This window comes from Sander lucioperca, chromosome 20 (genome assembly GCF_008315115.2).
Source record: "Sander lucioperca isolate FBNREF2018 chromosome 20, SLUC_FBN_1.2, whole genome shotgun sequence".
NCBI classification, from domain to species: domain Eukaryota; kingdom Metazoa; phylum Chordata; class Actinopteri; order Perciformes; family Percidae; genus Sander; species Sander lucioperca.
Window position 1 is genome coordinate 2059720 of NC_050192.1, and position 26925 is coordinate 2086644.

Here is a 26925-nt window from a genome sequence, read left to right on the forward strand (position 1 = left end):
AAGTAATCACAAAGTCTTTAAAAAAAAAAATAGTTTGTTGTTGTTGCATTTTGCATTCAGAGAAGGATGTGGATTTAATCGAGTAGTGACCCGTCAGTCAAAGGCAGATTTTGGAGCTAAGTGAATGGAGGCATAGTAGAAGAAGTGCCCTCAAAGCAATTCCTGGGACGTATGTGAATATCCGTCGTCATGGCTACAAGGGACTGAGTCAACTTGTTGGCTCCAGCAGGGGCAACAGTCTGGCCAAACTGCCTGAGTTTAATCCAAAAGGGAAACACAACGCCAGCTGGACCAATGTGCCCGTTTCTGGAGTAAATGAAGCTGTCATTGTGGGCTAATGAGAAAGGAATTAATTCATATTCATCATTTAAAAGTCCCAGCACAAGAAAAGACACGGGTCTATTAAGCATTGCTATTTTTTATCGTAGTCCCTGGGCAGGTAGGTAGAACAGATAATAGATTTAAGACAACCTGTCAGACTGTCTTAAATCTAGTCTCAAGTCCACATCCTCACATGTGAAAATGATATGCATCCACACTCAAACACCTGAATAGATGGAAAACAGCTACTTCTCTTCTCCTTCATCTGATTTCGGTGTCATTCGAACGATGTCTAGTAGGGAGATAAGTCTCACAGCAGTTAAACAAGTCTTCATATTGTGACTGCAGTTAACAAGGTTTGAAGCCCTGCGAGCACCCAGCGGCCACATGTCACACTTTATTTTGCCTGTATGTGTGTGTGTAAAAATGGATAAGTTGACATGAAGACACGCTGACTCTGTGGATCTAAACACTCCTTTCCCGTGATCAAACGACACCAATGCCGATGTGACTTCACCCCGCGTCCTTGGGTCATGGACCATTTTTAGGAATGAATCAAAAACCAGGGAGGGGTTGGTGGGAGATACACATTGTCTAACTGCTTCCTTTGTTATTCAAAATGTCCCGGCAGCGGTGAGCTCTAGGATTGGAGTGGACTGGCTCTGGTCCTGGTTCCTCATGATAAGGGTGGATGAAGTATTCAGATCCTTTATCTTAAGTCAAAGTACTGACACCACACTGTAAAAAAAATACACTGTTACAAATAAAAGCCCCGCATTACAATTGTTACTTAAGTAAAAGTATGAAAGTATCAGCAGGAAAAATGTACTTAAAGTGTTAAAAGTAAAAGTGCTCGATGCAGAAAAACCTTCACATTTTAGAAACTGGAAACGATCCAAACACAAAGTGTTTATTCGGCTAATCATTTCAGCTGGACTTGTAGGCCGTTGGGTAGTTTGATTTATAACAAATATGGCTATTGAACCCCCCCGCCCCCTGTCTACGGGCCTGTGTTAGTAGGTCTCCCATTGGGCAGGATGCAGCTGTAAAACAGTGTTGAACGATTGATGGAAATGTCAGTGTTTCCATCAATTATAAATGAAATAAGTAGGCTATAAGTGGGCAGAATCGGCGATTTGGTGAGACAAATGGGAGAGGATCCTTTAATAAAAATCCTCCTCCTTAACATTCTGTCCCCCCTCACTTCTGAAATGACGGCTACGCCCCTGATTTTGACCGACCACAATGCAGCATCAAGCCAGTGTGGGAGGCAGAGAGAGAGAGATTTATATTTGCCATACGTGTTAATGTATATATAACTGTTTATTGTGTTTTGTCTGATGCTTTGGCAACATTGTTTTTGAAACTTTCATGCCAATAAAGCCCCTTGAATTGAACTGAATTGAATTATAGTAACACAAAAAAACCACAATTGTTGCTTTTGCACGAATGTTGACGTGTTTTATTGTCTGCATCCTTCTGTAAAAATGTATGTAAGCGTGAATGTGTCCCTGTTGTACTATGTGCTATAACAACACTGTGTCAATATAGTCATGCTAATGAAGCCTCTGTGAATTTGAGAGAGAGGTTGAGAGAGAGAGAGAGAGAGAGAGAGAGAGAGAGAGAGGTAGAGAGAAAGAGAGAGAGAGAGAGGTAGAGAGAGAGAGAGGTGGAGAGAGAGAGGTGGAGACAGAGGTGGAGAGAGAGAGGTAGAGAGAGAGAGAGAGAGAGAGAGAGGTGGAGAGAGAGAGAGAGAGAGAGAGAGAGAGAGAGAGCATCGACGGTACAGCCAAAGGAGACCGCAGCAGATCCCCCAAATCCATAGAAAGAAGCAGCAGCAGCAGAAGAGGCAAACAAAAGCATTCTTGGCTTTGAGTTTCAAGACAAGAAGAGAGAGAGAGAGAGAGAGAGAGAGAGAGAGAGAGAGAGAGAGAGAGAGAGAGAGAGAGAAAAGTTCACAATACGTTGGGGCGAGATCATCCTACTCGAGATACAAATTCAGGGAGAAAGGCGTGACAGGACGGCGTCGGTCAGCGGCCACACTCGGCTCTATCACCCGGCTTCGGTGCACTGAGGGACGGATTGTCGCGCGCGGCGCCGCATGAAGCATACATCCATCGGGTAGACAGGATGAGAGCGACCGGGAGGATGACGTGGCTGCTGCTTTCACTCAGTGAGTAGAATTGATTTTAAAGTTCGTAGACACCTGTGGCGGTTCCGTGGGGGGTCAGGGGGGGGCAAGGACGTAGGTTTAACTTTAACATTGAGGGGGACGCATTGGAACAGGGGGGTTCTGGGGGGACGTCCAGCCTAAAATATTGAGCATCAAACACTTCATTTCCTGCAGTCTGGTGAACTTGTATGCAACAATTGATGGTGCAAATATCTTTATTTATATAAAGGAAATTATTATTCTCCGGTGTGGTCCTAAACCTTTTTCCGTATGTTACTTATGTATTACTAAAAAAAAGAAATACAGCAAGGTATAGCTACTTAAACATCACATTATTATGTTTTAACTATACTGATGGATGCATTGTATTCTATAGCCTATATTTGAATGTACATCTTATTCTGAAACCCTACTGAAGCTGTTAAATAAATGTAGTGGAAGTAGAAGTATGGGGGAGCGTAAAATTTAAGGGAAAGTACAAGTACTGTGTACTACTTAAGTAGGCTTACAGTACTTGAGTAGCCTTATTGTCTGTGAATGCCCCCCCCCCACTGTGTGATTTTATGATTTTGTTGGACTTAATGGTGCATGAGTGTGTGAGCATCCAGTTGTAGCTGAGGCAGGTGGATGCCAGTCTCAACTGTTGTGTGGTTCCAAATTCTTTTGGGGTAGGTGGCTGTCTGCTTGTGACCCGAACAGTTGACCTGAGAGTTTTGTTCTTCTCAGACTGTATCCTTCAAAGAGTTCTTAGACCCCCCCCATCTTGACGATATGTTTTCTATGTATAGTCCTAATCACCAGACCCAAACGGAATCGACAGATTTCCTTCTTTTACAATTTTTAGCCGTGATCAAGAATGAATCACAGACTGTTTCTTAAGCAGACTGTTTTTTTTCTGTTTAAGGATGGAGATGTGTTACCTTCTGAGTATTATTTTATCTATTTTTGTAATTTGTTTAAAATCGGCGGAAAATTCTGGGGAATCCTGCGCCCGCAGATTCCGTGTGGCCCAGCTGATTAGTATCTAGTAACTATAGCTATGAAATACATGCAGTAAGTAAAGTACAACTACCTCAAAAGGTAGGAAGTTTTTTGCCTATAGAAAAGTTATGCAAGTATCCTTTACTGTACAATGTAGACTACAATATGTCTATGTCTATGAACATACAGTGCACGCATAGGCCTATAATAATAAATAATAATATAATTAAAAAAAATTGGGAAGTAAACTATATATATATATATATATATATATATATATATATATATATATATATATATATATATATATATACTGTATATATATGATATAGTTGACTTCCCAATTTTTTTATTACATGTACTGTAGGTATGTCAAAGACCATAGATAAAAATATTTTGTGTACAGCAGTTGCATCTAAACTTTGAATATCATTTTAAGCATTTGTTTTATAAATGATAAATTTTTTGTATGTAAAACTACATATCGGGGGAAACGAGAGGGATGTTAAATGCAGAAAAGTACGACTACTCAATTAGTGGACACAGTCTGGCTCTAAGAAGCGAGGAGAAGACAGAAAGCGTCAGTGAATGCTGCCTGAGAGCGAGCCAAACTTGAAACATGCTGCAGCCAGGGTTGCTGCCAGGGCCGGGCCTTTTTGTCTTCTTCTTGCTTCTGTGTGGCTCTCATTTGTCCGTGAACTGAGGAGAGTGAAATCCTCAGCATTGAACAGCTCCCCTGGTTTTTTTTCTTTTCTTTCTCTGTGTTGCTGGTAAGAGCTGCACAGATGAATGAATACGTTGTCAACTAGGGCTGAGCAATTTCAAATCGAAATAGCGATTTGAAAGAAGGCCAATTAGCCAATGGTGAAGACCGTGATTAATCGAATGTGCAATATTTAGTTGAATGTTTGGAGTAACATTTGGTTTAACATTTTTGATTCCTCTTTTTAGTATCACATATACAGGTTTTTTCATAAGATAAATGCTGGAATAATGTTACACATGTCAAAGATTGTTAACAGAAATGTCCTATTTTCAGTGGATCTTTCATTTATTTTGTATCACTTTATGTAAAAGGATAGTAGAAGCTGTAGCTATTGCAAATATATGGCACACACAATATCTGGCAGGAAAATCGCAATTCCATTTCCCCCCCAAATCGTTCAGCCCTATTGTCAACTATTAAATTAACCACCAACTATTTCATTGGTTTGAGTCTCAAAATTCTCTGATGTCAGCTTGTTAAATGTGAATATTTTCTAGTTTCTTCTCTCCTCTGTGACAGTAAACTCAATATCTTTGAGTTGTGGACAAAACATTTGAGGATGTCAACTCGGGCTTTGGGAAACACTGATCTACTAATAATAATAATAATAATAAACTGAATTTGTATAGCGCTTTTCAAGGACTCAAAGTCGCTTGTACACTGTACATTTTTAGCCATTTTCTGACATTTTAGAGGCCAAACAACTAATCCATTAACCCTCGTATTGTCCTTGGGTCAAATTTGACCCGTTTTCAAAGTTTAGAAAATTCAGAAATATGGGTTTCTTTCAACCAAATTGCCCAAAAAATAACATGGATGTACGTTTTATAGAACCCATGCAACGTTCATGGCAGGCAAAATTAATGATTACTTGAATTATGGGTGTTTTATTCAATTTCATGGCATTTGAAAAAAAAACAAAAAAAACAAAAAACAAATGGTTTTAAAACAGTATCCTGACTAAACTTTGACATAAAGTTTCACTCACCATCCTCTAATGTTAACTATTAGTCAAAACAATTCATCATTTCTGCTTTTTTAAACTCATAAATTAGGTATAATGTTATTTAAATGAGGTTTATTGACCATGAATTAAAAAAAAAACGTTGAAAAAAGTGACAGAAATGTTTAAAAAAGGGTCAAAAGCGTAGAAAAAAGCCCCAAAAAATTTCGGAAAAAGTGCACAAAACTACGGGAAGACAACACAAGGGTTAATCGAGAAAACAATCAACAGATTAATCGACAGTGAAAATAATGTTGCAGCCCTTGGTTGACCTGCTTGGGAGGACTGTATAAAATCTGTGTGAAGATGGTAATTACAGAGTGGGACTTAGAGCTAAACATCTGCCCCTCCACCTCCCACCATCCCAGCAGTAAGGGCTCCCCAATTCCCCCCTCCCACACACACACACACACACACACACACACACACACACACACACACACACACACATACATACACACACTCCTCCAATAGCCATGGCTGTGGACAGAAGGAGCCTGAATAATGAAGCACACCCCTGACCTCCCTCCCCGGCTGAGAGGCGAGGAAAGTGTTTTTTTTTAATTATGCACCTGCCGTTCTCTCACCATGCACGACAGTAGGTGGACTCAGACGGGAGGCTTTTATTTTTCCAGCGTGTGAAGAAAAACATGTGACACAGGCCCAAAAAAACTCAATCTGAAAGCCGTCAGCACTTCTTTCCACAAAATAAAAGCCTGACACATTTTTTTTTTGTGTGTGCGTGTGAACGTGCATCTGCGTCTGTGTGTTTAACGGTTATCACAAGTAGGGCTAACAGCAAAGACACGCACACTGTTGTTTGCATTGTTTTAGTTGTAAAGTAACTTTGAGAATGCAAGTGAGTAGCCTTTTTGTACTCTTTCAGATCTTTCTAAAAATGAGCACTTGTGGTTGAAATTGTTGTACTTGATAGCTTTCGGAAAGCCAGAACTTCAGAACAGTCTGCTGTTTGCTGTTGTTAGTAAGGGGATTTCATAAGGTGATGTTATGATGATGATAGAAAAACATGGTCACCATTGAACTGCAATGATGTCAGAATGCAGCGTTGGTTAAGGAAAGTTTCCCAGTCTCCAAAAGAGCCACATTTGCACTTTGACTTGTGTTCGTTTTTTTCACACAGATGAGAAGATCGATACCACTTTATACGTCTGCAAACTCAATGAGGCAATGTCTGTGAAGTGGACACACTGTATTGTGACTTTCAGGATCATAATGTGATGCACACCTCCCCGTAAAGCATTTTCCCATACACTATATAGTGAAAGAGCAGCTTTAAAAAATGTGAATACATTTTCTCTGAGCAGCCTAAACCCCTGAAATGACTCAGGATTACACCTTCTTTGAATGTGGTATCCAGTTGTCCTAGACAGGGCTTTATATACCGGACTTTTTCTTGGCGGGGTGCAGTAACTTCCTGAAGTCTCAGCTGGTTGTCCCGGTGATGACAAGACTTCAGGAAGTTACTGCACCCTGCCAAGAAAAAAGGTCCTGCACATTACCTCCTGTCAATGTGGAAAAGTGGCAGCATATTTCCCAAAATGTCAATCTATTAGTTTAGCGGAATGTTTGGAAAATTCCAGAACTCAAAAACACATTTCTGTATTAAAGGGGGGAATCGTCACATTTGTTGTGTTTGTGTGGATATGTTGTTAACCTTTATGTTCCGGGGAGAAAATTGTTCAAAATGGGCATGTTCGGTGTCTTTACAATGGCTATTGTTTCATTGCAACTTAAGCAAATTGGTCTTGTGCTTCCTGCAGGCAGAACGAACATGTATTTCTTCTTCTGACTACATATAAACACACAGTTCTCAGTCAACCTCTCTTTGCATTGGCTACTTTGGAACATGCCATTTCACTTTTCTAACCCCCGAGCGTCTACCCACAATGTTCCTGCTAACTGCGGCTACTAGCATCTGAAAGGTTAGAAATAAAGCCAATGCTCGAATCAAAGATTTAAAATGTACAGTCAAAGGTTAGATAAATCATTTGGACCCTGGGTTATATGAAGGAGGCAGCATCATCAGTTATCAGTCCTCTCCATGACTTCCTAACCCCTACGCAGACCATCTTCCTTGTGCGTTTTGCCGGTTCATGACTTGTCCGTTTCCTACCAGATAACAGGCGGTTGCTGTTCCTGGCTCGTCCGCACACCAGCGGCCTGGGGAGATGCTGCCTGCTTGGCACACTCGTCTGGTGTCTGCGCTGGCTTGCTGTACATGGGAGAGAACAGAGAACAATAGATGGGAGGGGAAAATAAACGTTATCAACATCCCAGTTCCCAAGGAGGGCGTGGCGACAGGAGACGGCCTTGAGCCACCCTCTCCCACGCAGGGCTGGTGAAGAAACAGGCAGAATAGATGTGAGCAGATATAATATTCCAGAGCAAAGCACATACAACATACAACAAAATAGAGTTGTTTGCAGCTACTGACCCCTGATAACCATAATCTTTACACCGTTTGGAAAACATAGTTTTAACTAAACCCATTTTCATGAATTGGTTCATATGATATCGTATGAAAACAAATTCGTATGATTTTGTATGAAATTACGCCGACCGCCGGCCTATCCCATGGCAACCGATCACATGACCGGTATTAAGTTTTGGTTTGAGTCTTTTCAGTTAAGTTTAGCCAAGAAAAGATTACACGATCCAGCTACAGAGCACTGTGAGATCCCGGTCGTTTCAGAGGCTGTTGCAGTTGAGTTAAGCCGACACAAGATGACCGTTGTACACCGACAACAGTTTAGGCACCAAAACGACCAATGCCTACCATACACCAGAAGACTTTGAACAGACTTTGAAAAGTCTACAGTCTGACACCATCTCACATCTAAAGACAATGATCTCACATCTAATGTTAAAGACTGTCACAATACTGTATGTGAAGATTGGGGATCTTGCAGGGTCACACATTGCAACACTACAACTAGAATTGTTTTGAAAGATTTAACCTAGCTAGCTAGCTAGCTACCGCTAGCGTTAGCTGGTAACTTTAAGGGAAAGTTTGCTGACTTTCTGTTCTGCCGTACATACAGATGAATGTCTCCAGTACCCGGAGGTCTGTGTTTATCTGCCGGTAAAACTCCCGTTGGATGACTCGCTTCAGAAGGGTAGAAAATCGGCAACTTTCCCTCTTTAGCGTTTAGCTTAGTGCAACGTCATAGCAACAATAAACAACACTGTCTCTAGCCGTTTGCTGCTTCCTGTTTGGTGCTGGAGGGAGCGCACCCATTGGTTGTTGACAATGTTCACGTGATTTAACTTCACTACCAAGACTTAAAACTTACGACATTATCAAACACATTTGATTTTGTCGGAACGTCAAGACGGGAAAAAGACTGGGACTGAGTTTTATGAGCACCTTACACCAAACGATGGAGACGACGGGAGCGTCCTGACTCTAGCAAGACTCTCAGGATTTCATGCGACATTGGAAATTAGTCTGCGACAATGGAATTGCTTGAAAAGTCGTTTGGTGTAAAGTTGGCATATGATTAGGAACAAGGTTGTGGTTTGGGTTAAAACACCGGTCCCCATGGGTAGTACTCCCGGGACACAAACATCTGTTTCCTGGGTGAAAGTCTTGTGTTTTCCCCTTAACTTATTCCAGGACATGAACTCCACTCCGCCGCGCGAAAGCTCTGCAGTCTTAGACAGCAGCAGTTAATGTAATGAATACGTGGAATACATACAAATTACAGTGCATTACTTTTCGTAGCTATATGTACAAATGGATCATGAGAACAGCCTTTCAAGGTCTACAGGACTTTGATGATGATGACGGTTTTGCATCTTTAGCAATATGATAAGAAACCATTTTCCAAGTATACCGTCAGTTAAGATTTTTTTTTGTCAGTCTAGTAATTGAATGTCCAATGGATATTCACTTAACTAATCAAATGAAGTACTTTAGAAACGTAATATTAGCTTATTCGCATATGAGTATACATTGTATACCTAGAAGGCTTTCTTCTTTGTAATTGGAAGAAAGTATGATGGAGGCTTGGTATGAGTATTTTTATGCAAGTTCCTCAGATGAAAATGTCACATTTTGAGATTTCTAATCTTTTTTTTCCAAACTGTTTTGAAGCGTGTTTGAATGCAACATAGTGATCATTTAGTCAGGCTGGTGCATTCCAGATCCTGGAGCTTTCACAGCTTTTAATCAGCAGATGGAGTTGGCTCAGTTGTTATGGGCATAATGTATCTAGTTGTCGTTCTCAATGATTTTGTCACTAAATCATTGAAAATATTAATAATTTAAGGTTTTAAATATTTCTTTAAAAAAAAGATATTATGGTTACCAGATATATACAGTTAATGCACAGAAAACATAGAAAACAGAAAAATCTGAAAAAGTTACATAGAAACAGGAGGAGAGAGAAGTTGTCACACCACTACTATGTATTAAAAGCCATTCTAAATGAATACATGTTGAGTTTGGATCTAAAAAAGAGCTACATATGTAACCTGTTCCACAGTCTTTGGGCAGCAACTGCGATATAATATACAATGTTTTATTATAAATTGAACTACCCAACAATATACAGGCCTACAAGTCCAGCTGAAATGATTAGACCATTAAATTGAGTACTTTTACTTTTAACACCATTTTCCTGATAATACTTACATACTTTTACTTAACCCTTGTGTTGTCTTCGGGTCAAATTTGACCCGTTTTCAAAGTTTTTTATATCAGAAATATGGGTTTCTTTCAACCAAATTGCCCAAAAATAACATGGATGCATGGACGTACGTTGTATGGAACCCATGCAACATTCTTCGCAGGTAAAATGAATGATTACTTACATAGAATTTGGGGTGTTTTATTAAATTGTATAGCATTTCAAAAATGTTTAAATGGTTTTTAAAACAGTATCCTGACTAAAAGTAAAACGTTAGAAACAGCATCAAAAGCATAGAAAAAAGCGACAAAAACGTTGGAAAAAGCACCCAAAAAAGACCCGGAACAACACAAAGGTTAAGTAGCATTTTCAATGCGGGACTTTTACTTGTAACAGAGTATTTTTACAGTGTGGTATTAGTACTTTTACTTAAGTGAAGGATCTGAATACTTTAGCCACCGCATGGTTTTGCAAAGTAGTCGGCAATATGTATGATTTGTAGTTGGTTCTTTATGATTTAGAGCAGATATAATGTCACAGAGGAAGAAAACCTTGCAAAGACTAACACCTGCAAAGCAATTCCCCCGTCATTCATGATTCTGTTCAAACCAGTTGGAAATGAAATGTGCAACTCACATTCCTGAACTGGCTCGAGGACTCTTGAAGGTCCGAGGCAGACCTTTTTAGGAACCGTGTGTGCGCCGTCCAGATGCAGCGGGTCTTGTTTTTCAAAGGCCAGGCATGGCTGGCATGTGGAAGTTTCCTTCGGGGAGGAACCTCTGCTCCCTGTAAAGCCGAGCGTTTCATCACTGTCTGATGCTGCAGATACAGAGCATGCTCACCTTCACCTCTACTGTAACCTCGCACTCCCTCCCCTCTAACCAGCATGCCACGCTGCACACGCAGGTGTCCATTAATCAGGCCTGTGGCTGGTACCGTCATGGACCTTCACTCGCCTCCTCCTCCTCCTCTCCATCCCCCCCTAGAACCTCCTCATTCCTCTCCTCCCTTCATCTTTCGCTCCTTTACTTTCTCAGCACTCTTTTCATCTGCCTCATCACTTTGTGTGAACTCCCCTCCCTTCTCAGGTTTTAGGAAAACAGAAAACGGCTGCTTCTCCATTAGCAGCGAGCAAAGTGTGCATGTATGTGTGTGTGCACGCGCGTGCGTGCGTGTGTGTGTGTGTTGGTGTGTAAAAATGAAACATGCCTGCACACTGAACCTCTTTTAATTCTCTTAAAGGATTTGTTCTCCAAAAGTACCACAAAAACCACTTCTTTCACTCACCTTGTATGGTATTTAGCCATATTTAAATGGCTAATGGCTTAACGACTACTCAAAGCGCTTTTACATAGAAAAGCTTTTACAGAAACCATTCACACACTGTGGCCGAGGGTGCCGTACAAGGTACCACCCCCACATCAGATAAACATTCACACACATTTACAGACTGATGGCGCAGCATCGGGGGCACTTCGACATGGGACTGCAGGGCCAGGGATCGAACCACCAACCTTCTAATTGGCAGGCGACCGCTCTACCACTGAGCCACAGCCACATGTTTGTTTACATGTGTGATTGTATTTACATGTATCATACAAGCGATTGTATCCCAGCTTATTTTGACCTCACTGAATGATTGAATCATCGGTTAAAAGACAGAAAGAAGTGTGTGAAAGCCCCACATCAGCTTGTCTCTACATGATGTTTAAATAAATTGTTATGTAACCATAAATAAAACACGCTTACTGTATTCACTTATGAATAAACATATGGCATACTGTTCATCATTTTACAATCGTTTGTACAGCGTGTATTAGGGCTGTCAAAATGAACGCGATAATAACGATTTAACGCAAATTCCTTTTAGCGGCACTCGGGTTTTTTTGATGCGCGATTAAGACATGCATGTTCTGTGATTTGGGCCTCGGGCCACTCCGTAGTTTGGGGAATCAGGAATGGATGCAGCAGTGACGTTGTGGATGGCTAGCAGAAACTACGCTCCTCGAGCAGAAATGGATAAAGAAAGGGGTCTTTTGAACGGCAAGTTGAGTTTCAACGCCTTTTTCAGATGGCTCTCTCCACAAGACTGAAGTTATTTGCATGTACTGTGGATGTGAACTGAGTTATACCAACGGAGTACGTTGCTGGCCAAGTATACACCCGATGCAGAGAACCCCTCCCCTCGCCAAAGGCAGCAAACGCTGGATAGTTTGCAACAAAGATGCCTGGACAACTCCCTAGCTAAATGAGCGGCTACAGCTTGCAGACCGATTAACATTAGAGGACGAGGGTCTGCTTAAAATAATAAACATTGTAGGCATAGGGCAAGCATATTTGTCCTCTCCCATTGTTACAGCTGGAAGCAATCCAAAAAAATGCAGCCGCCAGGGACAAAACACTGAGAGATTGAAAAAAAACACTGTGACGCGCTTGAAGATCCAATTTCAATCATGTACTCCTCCACACGTAAAATACGACTAGTACTGCAGTTACCAAATGCAAAATGACTTGGTGATGCGAATAGGTGCTCGCTCTAAGGCTCCCCCCCGCCCCCTCTCTGTCAAAGCCCAAAAACTAGATGAAGAGGTGAAGCAAACAAATATACTGTTATCACTTCCGCCTAAACCCCGGTGACCACGCCCACCACCTACAATATCAGGGCATAATATAATAATCAGGGAATAATATCAATGAGACCATACACATAAACATAAAGGAGAAACATGCGGCTCCTACACCCACGTTGTTAAAAAAATGTAAAGCTTGAAAAATATCCTTTTTAAAGTACATTTAGAACCGAATTTGCAATTGATCGCGAGTTAACTATGGCCAATCAAAGGGATTCATTGCGATTATTGATTGAAAGCCCCAGTATATATACTTTAATGTCTCCATAGAGGCTGTTCTCATGAACCATTTGTACGTATAAATATGAAAAGTAATAACATGGAGCTTTCATGGAGTGGAGCGACTTGTGAACCTGGAAGAAGAACACCCAGGAGATGGGTGTTCGTGTCCCGGGAGTACTACTTAAGAGGGCCGGTGTTTTTAATCCAAACTATGATCTTCCTAACTAGACGTTTTAGTGCCTGAATTTAACTGTGGTCACCTTTTCTTCCAGCTTCAGCTCCCATGTTGATAAGAGCAATACAAACATGAAAAACATCCCTTTTAAAGTACATTAAGAACAGATACAAAATGTGTGATTAATTGCGAGTTAACTATGGAATCATGAGATTAATGACGATTAAATATTTTAACCGATTGACAGCCCGAATATATGTAAGCCTATGTATTACAGTATGGCACATATAGCTGCTAATTACACAGCTATAATGGTTTCAGAGACTCCCCTGATACTATGTTGTATGCACATATTACCTCGGCGGAGGTGTGTGTGTGTGTGTGTGTGTGTGTGTGTGTGTGTGTGTGTAATGGGGTTGAAGCTCTAACATTGAACTTTTACAATCAGCACACCCCGCAGCTCGTATAAACACACATACCAGTCTGGTCTCCAAGGACAGGGAGTTTGTGTTGTTTGTTGATAATGTGTGTGTGTGTGTGTGTGTGTGTGTGTGTGTGTGTGTGTGTGTGTGTGCACCTAAATGGCTTTGCACTACTGAAAATAGCTAGAAAATTAGTTTGTATGTGGATGACGATGAGGTTTGTGTGTGTGTGTGTGTGTGTGTGTGTGTGGGGTCTGTCATTTCCATGTGGCCGTTAGATTTACGGTGTCTCGAACCCCTCTTCACTTTCTTCCCTCTCCCCCCCCCCCCCCGTTCCTTCTCTCCTCCCTTTCACTTGTCTCTCTTTTATTCCCACCGAGTGTTTCTACATTCACAGCTCCTCACCTCCCTTCACTGGAGCGCACAATGTAAAGCAAAGACCCAACCCTTCCCCTCCCTTCCCTTCCCCACCCCCAATCCCACAGAGAGCTGAATAACCTCCCTCAATAGGACAAGGCTTGGGGGGGCAGCTGAAGCCCTAAAAGGCTCCGGCTGCAGCAGGGGTCCGCGGTGAGGCAGTAGCCCATTCTTGCATGGCCGCACGTGGGGGCCAGAGGGGCCTTTGTGTCGGCTGTCACCAAGCTAACGGGGCAGCTTTGTCCCGCCGGTGCTTTGGAGCGACAGCTACATTTATTTATTTACTCTCTCTCCGTTTGGCGGGGGGGGTAGTGCGTGTTTATGCTCAGACGCACATCAATCCAGGGTTACAGTCAGGGTGCCTGGCAAGCTGCAAGGATAACTAGGCTGGATAGCTGGTCCTCTCACACACACACACAAACTGTACCACGAACATAACCGTATGACAACATAATGCAATCCTAATACAATAATCCCCTTAGTAGATACAATAAAGTATGTGTATATCTACTTTAATGTCAGCATACTGGCTGTTCTCATTAACCATTTGTACATATAGCTATGAAAAGTAAAAACACAGGGCTTTCACCCAGGAAACAGGTGTGCGTGTCCCGGGAGTAGTACTTAAGGGGACCGGTATTTTAATCCAAACGACAATCTTTTTTTCTAATCTTATCGAGTCGTTTTGGTGCCTAAATGGAATGGTCGTCGCCACAGGACAGTCACCTTTTGTCGGCTAAACTCAACTGCAATGTCCGCTGAAACGGCTGTAACTTAACGGTGCTCTCTGGTCGGCTCACAGTAACTTTTTCTCTGCTAAATTTAACTGTAAAGACCGAGAGAGAAGGGGAACTACATACAGCAGAGAGCCGCAGGTCGGAATTGAACCTGCGGCCACTGCGTCAAGGCCTAAGCCTCTGTACACAGGCCGCACACGCTACCAGGTGAGCTACCCAGGCACCGCATGTAAATTTTTTTCAGTGCAGCTATATGCTACTTTGGTTGAATGACAGCAAATGATTCCTCTAATATGAATAGTATTTGCTCAGGCTAGAGCAATAAAAGTGTCCCCCTCTGTCCCTTTTTCTCTCCATCCTGGTCCTCTCCATGTTGCAGTCTGTGTGGGGCCTTGTTCCTGGGGCCATTTATTTACAACATGGCAGTCAGGATTCAACCAGTCTCCACCCTCTGGCCACACTGTCAATGCGTATGCATGGTGGTTCTCACACTGAACAAGCAGCAGTGGGGACCCCCCCCGTAGAGAGGGCAGGGAGACAGAGAGCCCCCTCTGACCTCCTCTGGACCTCCACTTAGTCTCAGTGAATACAAGCTAAACACTGTCACGCTCCACAGGCTCACTATAGGACCAGCTTCAAACGTAGATCAGGGTACTGTGTGCAGACGACATGTTACACTTTTAGCAAATGGTCTTTTCCTCGTGAAACCTTTAGGCTCTCTGCGGCTATGGAGGCTGATTTGTGCCACGAAGTAATGATTTTGATCGAAGAATCAACTGACAAAAATTTAAGTTACTTCATTATGACTGTACAAAGATTACAACTTGTTTCTAATTAGGACTGGAATCACAGGGTAATCTACGATATAGTCTTGCATTGCCAGACCTTCCTCCACACCGCTGCGGAGGAGGGTCTGTGTAGTCCACACAGTATTCCGGGATGGGAGAAAAACGTGCTCTGGTTTATTGGCATTCCTATAACCAATCACAATCGTCTTGGGTGGCGCTAAGCTCCGCACGGAGCAACGGTGCCTCTACAAAATAGCCTCGGAAAAGAACTTGTTTTGGTGGAACGTGTGTACGTTTAAAAGTTGTTTTAGTCGTGCAACAGAAAACTCAGATTGGACAGATGACGTCCTCAAATTTCTTGTTTGTCCACAACTCAAAGATATTCAGTTAACTGTCACAAAGGAGTGAAGAAACAAAAAAAATACTCACATTTAAGAAGCTGGAATCAGAGAAATGTCACTTTTTTTATAAATTCAATTCAATTTCAATTCAATTTTATTTATAGTATCAAATCATAACAAGAGTTATCTCGAGACACTTAACAGATAGAGCAGGTCTAGACCACACTCTATAATTTACAAAGCCCCAACAATTCCAATAGTTCCCCCAAGAGCAAGCATTAGCAGTGGCTATTGCGACAGTGGCAAGGAAAAACTCCCTTTTAGGAAGAAACCTCGGCAGACCCAGACTCTTGGTGGGCGGTGTCTGACGGTTGGGGTTATGACGGTACAGGATGTAGCGTGGCACAGCAGAGCATGGGTGGACGCGGTGGACGCAGCAGGACGTAGCCGGGCATTGCAGGGAATCGCAGAGCGTAGCAGGGTGTAGCAGGTCCATAGCCACAGCTGCACCCAAGACCCAGGTCTTGGTGTCACCCTAATCCGAGGCGATGTTCTGGGCGAAGAAGAAACATAAGGACTCCGGGGAGTAAACTCCCCAGAGCTAGGTTAGTAACAAGCACTTCTGGGACAGGAGGTGCATAAAAGGAAACAAAAGAAAAGAGCGTGTCATAAGAAGGAAGGAACTTCCTCGGCAGTCTAGAATTATAATAGCATAACTAGGAGAGGCACTATATTATTGATTATACGATAGGTAAATCTGATGACTGTAAAGAGAAGCAGAGAAAAGCAGGGGTGCTGTGTCTGCAGCTATACACCCTGCCCCGCCGGTCTAGGCGTTCACTGCTACTCCTCACTCCCTAACTATAAGCTTTATCAAAGAGATTGAAATATAGATTGAAAATATAGAAAATATATAACTTAAATCAATTATCAAAAATAGTCAGTGATTAATTTAATTGTTGACAACTAATCGATTAATCTTTGCAACTCTACTTTACTTTGTTTTTAATAATACTTTTTAGGTCAAATGCTGCAGACAAACTTTCCTATGGTGCTAAATTGATAGCGTACACCTAAACCCAAGTGAGAACAATAGAAACAACTGGCAGAACTTAAAGAGTAATGTTGTCAGACACTTAAAATATTAATCTGAGCCTGTCAGTGGCAAAACAAGCACTTTTGTGCCCAGAGGGAAGCAGGCTGAGCAGGTGATGTCCAGGGTGGAGTCAACGTAAACAACGAAACAAAGTGTTTCCTGCCACTAAAGTGAGCCAAGAAGTAAGAGAGACGAGCCAGGGAAAGGACAGCAGGTCGGTTCTCACACCCTCTGCTGTCTGACCCTCACACCGTCCACTGGATCAGCTCACACCATGAGACAGACCAACAGCAGAACAACAGTGTCTACACCAAGGGGTGGAATGTAACTAAGTACATTTACTCAAGTACTGTACTTAAGTACAAATGTTGAGGTACTTGTACTTTACCTGAGTCTTTTCTTTTCATGCCTCTTTCTACTACTCCACTACATGTCAGAGATAAATACTGGACTTTTTACTCCACTACATTCATCTGACAGCTTTAGTTACTAGTTACTTTACACATTAATATTTTTGCACACAAAACTCAGATGCGGTTTATTATGAAATAAACTACCCAACAATGGGGAAAGAAATATTCAGATCCCTTACTTAAGTAAGAGTACTAATACAAGTATCTGTTTTGATATTTTTAATAGTTAAAAATTGTTAAAATTGGAACTGTCATATAAAGAGAATTAAAAAGTAAGACCGGTGGGGCCTGCCGTTCTGGGAATGCCAATGATTGCGGGGGGATTACGTGTATAGAGCAACGGCTTACACATTGTCCCATACTAGCGTCCTAAAATCTCGTATTTGATCTGTTTTCATATTTTTTATTGTTTTCAACTGCTCTTTAATGTTTTATGTAAAGCACTTTGAATTGCCCTGTTGCTGAAATGTGCTATACAAATAAAGCCGCCTTGCAACAACACAACACTGTAAAAATACTCCGTTACCAGCAAAAGTCCTACATCGAAAATGTGTCTTAAGTAATAAAAGCATGCAAGTATCATCAGGATAATGTACCTAAAGTATTAAAAGTAAAAGTACTCAATGCTGAAAAATCCTCACGTTTTAGAAACTGGAAACGATCCATTATTACAGTGTTGTGTTGGTACTTTTACTTAAGTAAAGGATCTGAAAACGTCTTCCACCACTGGTCTACACTCTTAAGTCCAGGTAAGGTAGGAGTGAGCTCCACACACTGGGATGGCGGATGTCGGATGGAGGCAGTGAGCAGATCAGAGAGGTTATAGCGTTCAGGGTCAGGAGAGAATTTTTCACAAAGCACGGACAAATGGAAAGGAAATAACTCCCTATTCACTAGCGAGGACCACGCCACAACAACATGTCGTTTAAAGATTTAAGATCGATGGCGGTGAGATTGAAAAAGGGGATGTCGTCTGGTTGGTTGGTCCGGGAGGATGTACTGGAGATTCCCTCCCTTACCGGCCTAATTTCAGACAGGGACATCATTTGCTTTATTTTTGCAAAAACCATGCTCACGTGAGATTATGGCACCAGCAGCATGAAGCGCACTTACAGGATTTCATAATTAAATAATACACACCATTCATAAAACCTTTAAATAAACTACCATGGCACCATCCTAGAACAGAATGGAAATGCTTGCGTATTTAAAACATAGTATTACATACTTAAATACCCAAAACACCAAAGTATGAAGACATAGCGGACCACACGTGAGCTTTTCTTTTGAAAAGTAGAAGCCCGACGGCATCAGACGGGAGGCTCCAGGCTGCAGCCATACAGTCTTGCATATTTTTGTCAAACTAGTGTGAAACGCCAGTGTTGTATTTTTTTTTTATTCTATTTTTACAGCGGCCCAAATCAGCCCAAGAGTGCATCGGCCCTTCCGGCATTCACCAGAACTTGCCAGATTGTTTGTTGTCTGCTGTGTTCAGACTCCGCTACATTTGTCGATGGAAAACCATGTGTAGCAATATATAATCATTTTGAGGAGGCGACGCGTCGCGATATCAAATAGACTTGAATCCTTGACAGGATAACCGTGATCGGATTGAATCGTGAGACCAGCGGAGATTCACACCCCTAGGTTCAGTCTCAGGTGCTTTCACTCGAGCAGCTTTCCTAGAATGAGAAATGAGAGAGGTATGCACCGGGTTGAGTAGGAAGGGATGACGGAAGGGGGGATGAAGGAATGAGGTAGGGGGAAGGTTGAGGTATCAGTGGGAAAGGGAGGGTGGGAGACAAACAGCACTGAGTGGGTTGGCGAGGAATATAAAGGCTTGTCAGGTGATTAGTAGCCTCGCTTTGCCAGACCTTCCTCTATTCCAGGATGGGAGAAAAACGTTTTATTGGCATTTCTTTAAACCAATCACAATCGTCTCGGGCGGCTCTCAGCACCGGACAGAGGCACAGTGCCGCTGAAAAAGAGCCTCAGGAAGGAACTTGTTTTGGTGGAACATGTGTACGTTCAAAAGTTTTTTTAGCTGTGCAACAGAAAACTCAGATTGGACAGATAGTCTAGCTAGCTGTCTGGAGTTACCCTGCAGACAATTGTGATTGGTTTAAAGAAATGCCAATGAACCAGAGCACGTTTTTCTCCCATCCCAGAATGCTGTGTGGACTAGCCAGACCCTCTTTCGCAGCGCCGTGGTGGAGGAAGGTCTGGCAAAGCAAGACTAGATGTAAACAAGTGTGTGTGTGTGTGTGTGTGTGTGTGTGTGTGTGTGTGTGTGTGTGCGTGCGTGCGTGTGTGTTTTCCTGTAGGCTGTGCGGTGAGGAACGAGTGGGCGAGGTAAAAACAGTCTGGGTAAATTAGCTGGCGCTGTCGCCCTCTAAGAAACAGATGCGTCATTGACAGCTGGGGTCAGCGGGGGTCACACCAAACAAGACGCCACACCTGGGGGAGGGAGAGTGAGAGAGAGACAGCAGGGCGGGATGAGACCATGACTAATTGATTGGTTCAAGGCATCTCGCCAAAATAAATGCTGGCAGATACGTGGGGTTGGCAAGAAACGATTCGGTCACTGCAATGACTTACTGTGTTAATCTTTGGATAAAAACACACTAACTTCCTCTGATATGATGTGATGTGGAAACTCTTTCCAGTTTCATACATGAGGGGGAAAATCCACCCATATCCACATAGTTTAAAACACAGTTTTATCTCGTGTTTGTTGCATTTCAGGGTCCATTACTGATACTGACAACAAACCCAAACACTCCAGGATTCAACTGCAGCTGCAGAACACATTGCTGCCAACTCCTATTTGTGTTTCCTGACAGAAAATACTGAACACCACAGGTTCAGGGTCTCTAGGGGTCTTCAACAGGGGGTCCGGGACCCCTAGGGGGGGTCCTCAGAGTCACTGCAGGGGGGGCTGCAAATCATTGTTAATTTTTTGAAAAACTAAAATGTCCTAACATGAATCCAACATATTATTAGCAAATATACTGTAAATCATCCTTTTTGTGAAAATCCCCACTGATAATAGGCTAACTGAGGTAAGGCAGTCACTAAGATAGCCATCCACAGACACAGTTCATCCTGAGGATTCCCTGTGCTACATGTATGTTAAAACATTAAAACATGATTTATAAAATCATGCCGACATTTGTTATTTAAATAGCTTAGTATTCTATGGACTAAAAATGTATGTATAAAGGCTTTAGGTGCCCTACACGTTATTGTAGGCCCAGTTTAATATGCAAATGTTTTATACAATAGATGTAGTATGGGGTCCCTGCTCCGTCTCTTTTTCAGTTAAGGGATCCTTGGTTTAAAAAATGCTGAAGACCCCTGCTCTATGGTATTCTGAGGGAAAAGCCCTTATAAAGTATGTTTTATATGCTGTCAAAAAGCCTCAGAAGAGTGAGCAGCACATGTACTGTACATCACAACACTCGGCTCAATCAAAGGAGCCCTCTGAGTGGAGGACTTTGACAGACTTCCTCTCTTAGTAACAGTGTTTCTGGCAGCAGGCTGGGGCCTGATAAATGATGTGTTTGTGCTTTACAGAGACAGGACAAGCTTGGCTCTACCAGCCTCCACTTGACCTTATCTGCTTACTACTGATACCGTCCTAATGCTGCATTCACATGCTGGGGGAATTATGGCTGCAGCTCAGGGGAACATCCTGAATGGTTTGCGGGAAATGTTTGTTTATGTTGTGCAAAGTGTGAGTGGCAAAGCCTCACATGCTGAACTGTGTATTCAACCTAGAATATGAACATTGCTGTAGGTGCCTTAAGCTTTTCGGAAGAGTGAGTTATGTCAAATTACATGGAATTATACAAATACGTTTCTTACTTCTTGCTGCCTTAAGTCTTGGTTGTGTAGGTGTCCATGAATTGTTGACTATTTGGAGAAAATGCCACGTTCTCCTACTTTTTTATGCTCGGGAAGGACATCCTGAGGTTTGTTTTTAGTTTTTTAATTTGCTTTAAATCTGCGAAACATTCTGGGGAATTCTGCGGCCGCAGATGTACTGTACTGTGCATCCATCACAGTTAACATCATGTCATTATGTTACTTTATCGTTGTGTGGTACAGTAATACAGATTTCCAATGAATATAATGAAATAATAGATGGGATGTTCACTGTTAAGCCGCCTACACATGACAGGCGGTTAAAACGCTTTGTGCCGGCCGTTCCAATGATTTCCTAGGGGGGGAGAGCGGTGGCGCCAAACTATGCGCTGCGCTAACCCTGGCGTCGCACACTGCTCGGATTTGCCGCTTTGCGCTACACTACAAGTTCTAATTATTTCAACTTTGATCTAGTTGCTGCTGACCTTTTCGAAAGCGCAATCAATGAGATAACAGCATGTCGCTACCTAGCAACGGGGAAATAGCTTCCTTGCCACCCTTGATGACGATTACTTGCGCTGCGCTTTGCTCTGTGCCCTACCTAGCGGTGCGCAGAGAGCAAATCGCTTATCACGTGTAGGCGGCTTTAGGTCGTTATCTCAAGTGACTCTTTCAAGTCTCGATAAGTTGATTTCTAGAGTTGAGCCGGATACTCGGCTGAAACGAGTATCCGGTACGGAAAAAGCACTTTTGCCGAGTACGAGTATTACACGAGTAATACGAGTCAATATCTGTGCTCGGATTGAATAAAAATCCTCATTGGGTAGTTGACTGTGTCTGCGTTCTGTGATAGGCTAGTCGTCACAGCGCCCCTCCCCTACACACATACAGATTTATTGTGTTGCTGTGTGTGTCCTGCTCTGCTCACTCACACAGAACAGCTCTCTCTCTCTCTCTCTCTCTCTCTCTCTCTCTCTCTCTCTCTCTCCCTCAGTCACTCAGGTTCGCCGGTCTTTTCCGTTAACTTTTAGGGTTTTTTCAGCTTCAGGTTTGTTTTTTACTTCGGTTTGTAGTACTTACTTATTAACCAGTAGAGTTCTGGTAAACGTGGGGTTTGTTCAGACGTGGTGCTTGGTAGAATGCGACTCGCGTTGCGTCTCTGCCTGTCGGAGATTTTTTTTCTTTTTTAAACCGTCAGCTGGCTCTAAACAGATCTGAAAAACAGCGTCGGACTATTTGATCCGTAGAACACAGTCCCCCCCGCCCCCCTCTCTCTCTCTCTCTCTCTCTCTCTCTGTCTCTCTGTTACTCACTCACACACACACACACACACACACACACACCTGGTGTGGAAATAAAAAAAATAAAAAAGAACCAAAAAAAAATAAATCACACTGATCATTAAAAAATTAAAAGTTAAAAAAAGAAAGTTATGTTGAGTATGAAAACTCTTGTTCATTACATTTTACTTCATAATTGCAACCGCATGTGTTGTATTCATTGTTGTAAACTTGTTCTGTATATAGTTTGTTTGTTATCGTGATCAAAACCTGATCTGAAGCTCAATGCTGATGCTGTCATGTAAATAGTTTTCTAATCAGCAATAAATATTAACAATTTCTGATCAACTTAAGTTAAAGCCCCGCCCATTTCAAGACAAACCGACCCACTTCCGGGTTAAATCCCGCCCACTTCCGGGTTAGGCCCCGCCCAGTCCGAGTACAGATACAGATACAGATAATTCATATGGTTAACAGATACAGATACAGATAATTCATATGGTTAACAGATACAGATACAGATAATTCATATGGTTAACAGATACAGATACAGATAATGCTGTACTCGCTCATCCCTATTGATTTCCATTATCGGTCGACTCCATGCAACACAGATGTGAAGCAGTTCTCAGAAATAATGGTTATGCAACTAAATATTAGTGCAGTGATTCAAAGTAAAGCAAACCCTTGAGACATTTTCAGTTTATACAGTAAATGTTTGAGTTTGTAAAGAAAAATTCAAATACTGCTATTTTTTTGAACAGCCTAATATTCCTTTTTCTTCACTTTCTGTAAAGGTATAACACAAATTTGATCAATTTTGGTCATGTTTTGATTTGGAATTGAATGTGCAGTGTTCCCAATGCATTGATATTATGGAATTAAAAGCTATTCTAAGGATTCTGAGCATTATTCACTTTTTTTAAACACACTGCTATTATTCTGAAACTGTATTTAAGACGTTTTTTTAAAACTACTGTTGCAGTGTTGCGGCTGGGTGTGAAACTAGACGTAGTCATATTTTCAGATCTCCAGTCAGCTTTTAGGAACAACAATCTTGAAAAAAATATGTTTAATCCCATCATGGTCCTCTGAGGAAATATTACATACTGTAAGTGCACTTTAGAAAGGCTACGTGGAAGTTCATGTGTCACCCCACATGTATGTTGAAAATCCAGTGACTGTGTGTGGATGTACTGTGGTGGGTGGAGGTCAGAAAGCGAGGGTGTTGGGGGTGGTGGGACGTGTGTGTAAGCCCATTGTTTTCTGGCCGGGGAGTCAGGCGAGGATTGTTCACGGGGCACTCCAAATAGGCCGCGGCCCTGGGTGTGGTGCTTCTAAGTTTATTGTGTGCAGCATCCTGTCCTGGTCACTATAAATAGAGAAACACAAGAAGATGTGGCTGAAGCTTACAGCTGTCCGATCCACAGGAAGTCCAGGAGCAGAGGTCGACAAAGTTCAGACTTCAGAGTGCTCTGGGTGACCATTAAAAAAAGGCCACAATTCTAAATTAAAGCCGCACCAATCAGTCAACGGGTAATGTGAAATATGAAAGGGAAGGCTTGTCACCCAATTCTACAGTTCCCCGTAGTTTCTTTTTTAGCATTTCAGCTCATAGTTTACGTTTTAGGACGCGCACCTTTACTGTTCTGGTTCAGTCTCATGGATCATTTAGTTTCCAGCAGCAGCTGTTTTCAGCAAAACATAAAATAAATGGGATCATAATTTACAAAATGAACATTATGCTATATTGAAGAAGATTTAAAACTAGTGATTGAGACCATAAACTCGTTATAAAAATGTTTATAGACGTAATAAATCAAGTGAGAAGTATGGTCATTTTCCCATAGACTTCTATAGAAATGGACTTCTTTTTGCAACCAGTGGAGTCGCCCCCTGCTGGAAATTAGATAGAATGCAGCTTTAAGGAGCTTCTGCATTGGCATCATTTTTCATACCCGGAATCTTCAACCATTATTTTTTACAGTCCATTTTTAGCTTGTTGTGCTGCGCCCAAGTGGCCACAAAATCAGTTATTGCAGCTACAGGTGAATATTTGCCACTCATTGGTTGATGTACATGCTACCCATTTAGCAGCGTGCTGTACCTAATAATCATGTTTTTCCTTCCCTAGGCTTCCTATTCCACAGCGCCTGTTCAATCGATCACTCTACTGTGACAAAGACTGATCCTACGACATCGGCAGTGACTACGCCAACTAAGGCAGGTGTAAGTGTTAGTGGCACAACTGAAGCACCGACAACTACTGGTTCTGCTAAGACAACCATAACTACCCAGGCACCAACTACCGCAAAATCAACTCCTGCGATCATCACGCCTGCTACATCTAAGCCTACAGACCAGCCAACCTCCACCCAAACACAAGCATCCACTGTCACAAACAACACATCAGCACATTCCACTATCATCTCTAGTGCCACCCCTACAGTGAGTAATGGTGCCACTACCGCTGCTACTACCCTCAGTCAACCAAAGACCACACCCCTAGCTTCAACAGCTGCAACAACTGGAAAAGCTACAGCAACTTACAGCAGCGGCAGTTCAGCGGTATCCTCCACCACTGCCGCACTGCAGACATCTAGCGCCCCCAAAACCTCTGGGACTCCAGCGCCTGTCACACAGACTGGCAATGTGGGGACAACCAAGAATGTGATCTCGACAAATGCCCTTACGACTAGGCCACAGTTCACGACTCACGGCACCATCGCCACGAGCCAAGACAGCAATGGAGGTAAGTTCCCCTGTAGTCTCGCTTGGCCAGACCTTCCTCCACAGCGCTGCGGAGGAGGGTCTGGCTAGTCCACACAGCATTCCAGGATGGGAAGAAAACGTGCTCTGGTTTAGTGGCATTTCTTTAAACTAATCACAATCATCTTGGGCGAGTGTCGGACAGAGCCATGGTGCCGCTGCTAAATAGTCTTCGGAAAGACCTTGTTTTGGTGAACATGTGTACATTCAAAAGTTTTTTTTAAAATGCAAATCGCCCATTAATCCTTGTTTAAACTAAATTTAGAAATGTGATGTAGAGGTAACCCTGATTGAGAGGCATATTCCGAATGTGCTGTATGCAGTACACGTCCAAAGAATGTGTCTAAAAAACAAATAATACTGGTATGTCACACAACTCTTTAGCCGAAAATGCTATATTCGTTAACGTGAACAATCTAAATTAACTGGATACATGGTTAAACGAAATTTGCTCTTACCAGTGTACTGCCGTGTGTGTATTTTCTCCATAGCAAATCCCCACCAATAGCTCCCAAAATGTCCCAGTTAGAGAGTAAAGGACGTAAACATATTCTTTGTAAATCTTAACAATCATTCCCCGAAAGAACCAAGCAGGTCTGCCTTGTTGCACGGTCCAAATTTACTTCAAAACTTGCCATCGTCAGGTTGTAACAAAATGAGGTTCTGGTTAATGTCGATCCGACCACGGAGTTTAAAGTTAACTGGCGGCACCGGAACTATCCCATAAATGAACTGTCGTCGATAAGGACTAGGGTGCATGTAAACATACTCAATGAATGGCTCAGAGGGATTCTTCTTCATTGTTTTCCTGTATGATTTTTCCCAGCATTCTTTGCGCTCTAGGTATTTTCACTGTGCTGGTGGTTTTATAAGTGGAAGAGACATCGAGTTGCGACAAACAAGGGGGATGGTGGGATAGGCCCAGAGTGCTGTGTGTAGCATTTTTAAACATCAGTACATCACTGTTAAATGAATTGTAATGCCTTCAATATCTTTGTACTGTTTATTCAGACTGGTGAGACCATTGTGAGGATGATTGGAGGCTACAAGAACGGGTGCGATAAAACAAAATGCTACACATATCACTCGTAGCGTGTGTTTGGCCGTGTGTTTTTATATTTAGCTGTTTCTAACTCTAAGTAAGTTTAGTGCAGTGGTTCCCAACTTTTTTTCCCGCTTGTGACCCCTTCAAACAAGTAGTATCTACTTGTGACCCCATGTCACTCGTTGCAAGTCTACCGGTTATAACCAGTTCAACCAAAGTGTTTCCGTTAGTGAATTTCAATGCAGAGAATAGAGTAGAAATTTGTTTTTTCCACTTTATTCCTCTCCTGTTATGTTTTGTGGCCCTTTAAATTTTTCTTGCGATTTTTTTACCCTAACCCCTAACCCAATATACAGTATTTACTGTTGTCATATTGTTTGGGGTTGAAGGAGCCAATAAAACAACTGTGACGGAAACAAGCCCCAGGCAGACAACGCCCTGGGCCACAGAGCCAGCTGTTAAAACAGGGACCACCAGCACCAACCCCACCCTGACCACGGCAGCAGCTCCCGCAGCAGAGACCACCAACGCTGGAACCACGTCACCGCAAACCACCACCACCACTACAACCACAACCACCATCTCCAACACCGCTGCCACAGCAGCTCAGCCAAAGACCTTTTTGGTAAGACATACTGTCACAGAGTGGAGCAGATGAATCCGTGCATCATTCGTTCGTTCGTTTTTCAAAATAAAAGAAAAAAAAACAAACAATTCGTTTTTTTCCATTTGTCATTTGAGCACAAAATCAGAAATTGGAAAAACGCATAATTTTTTGGGGTTTTAGAAACAAGTATTGAGAAAACAAGTCATTTTTTTTACTTTTT

The 26925-nt window shown here is 42.3% G+C and overlaps 2 protein-coding genes across 3 annotated transcripts in view; one reads left to right on the forward strand and one right to left on the reverse strand.

Annotated features, from left to right (window-relative positions):
* The window catches only part of ift46 (intraflagellar transport 46 homolog (Chlamydomonas)), a 30578-nt gene extending 22330 nt beyond the window's left edge, over nucleotides 1-8248 (reverse strand). The window contains exon 1 of the mRNA XM_035996325.1: nucleotides 8223-8248. The gene's annotated coding sequence lies outside the window, so the exon portion shown is untranslated. The remainder of the gene's footprint in view (nucleotides 1-8222) is intronic.
* podxl (podocalyxin-like) overlaps nucleotides 1923-26925 on the forward strand; it is a 29949-nt gene continuing 4946 nt past the window's right edge. Inside the window, exons 1-4 of one of the 2 annotated variants that reach the window (XM_031306082.2) lie at nucleotides 1923-1948; nucleotides 2117-2494; nucleotides 24419-25036; nucleotides 26488-26723. In XM_031306082.2, coding sequence (XP_031161942.1) covers nucleotides 2452-2494; nucleotides 24419-25036; nucleotides 26488-26723 — 897 coding nt within the window. In that variant the 5' untranslated portion in view covers nucleotides 1923-1948; nucleotides 2117-2451. Of the gene's footprint in view, nucleotides 1949-2056; nucleotides 2495-24418; nucleotides 25037-26487; nucleotides 26724-26925 lie in introns of those variants that run through there. The other variant, XM_031306081.2, reaches the window with a different exon arrangement.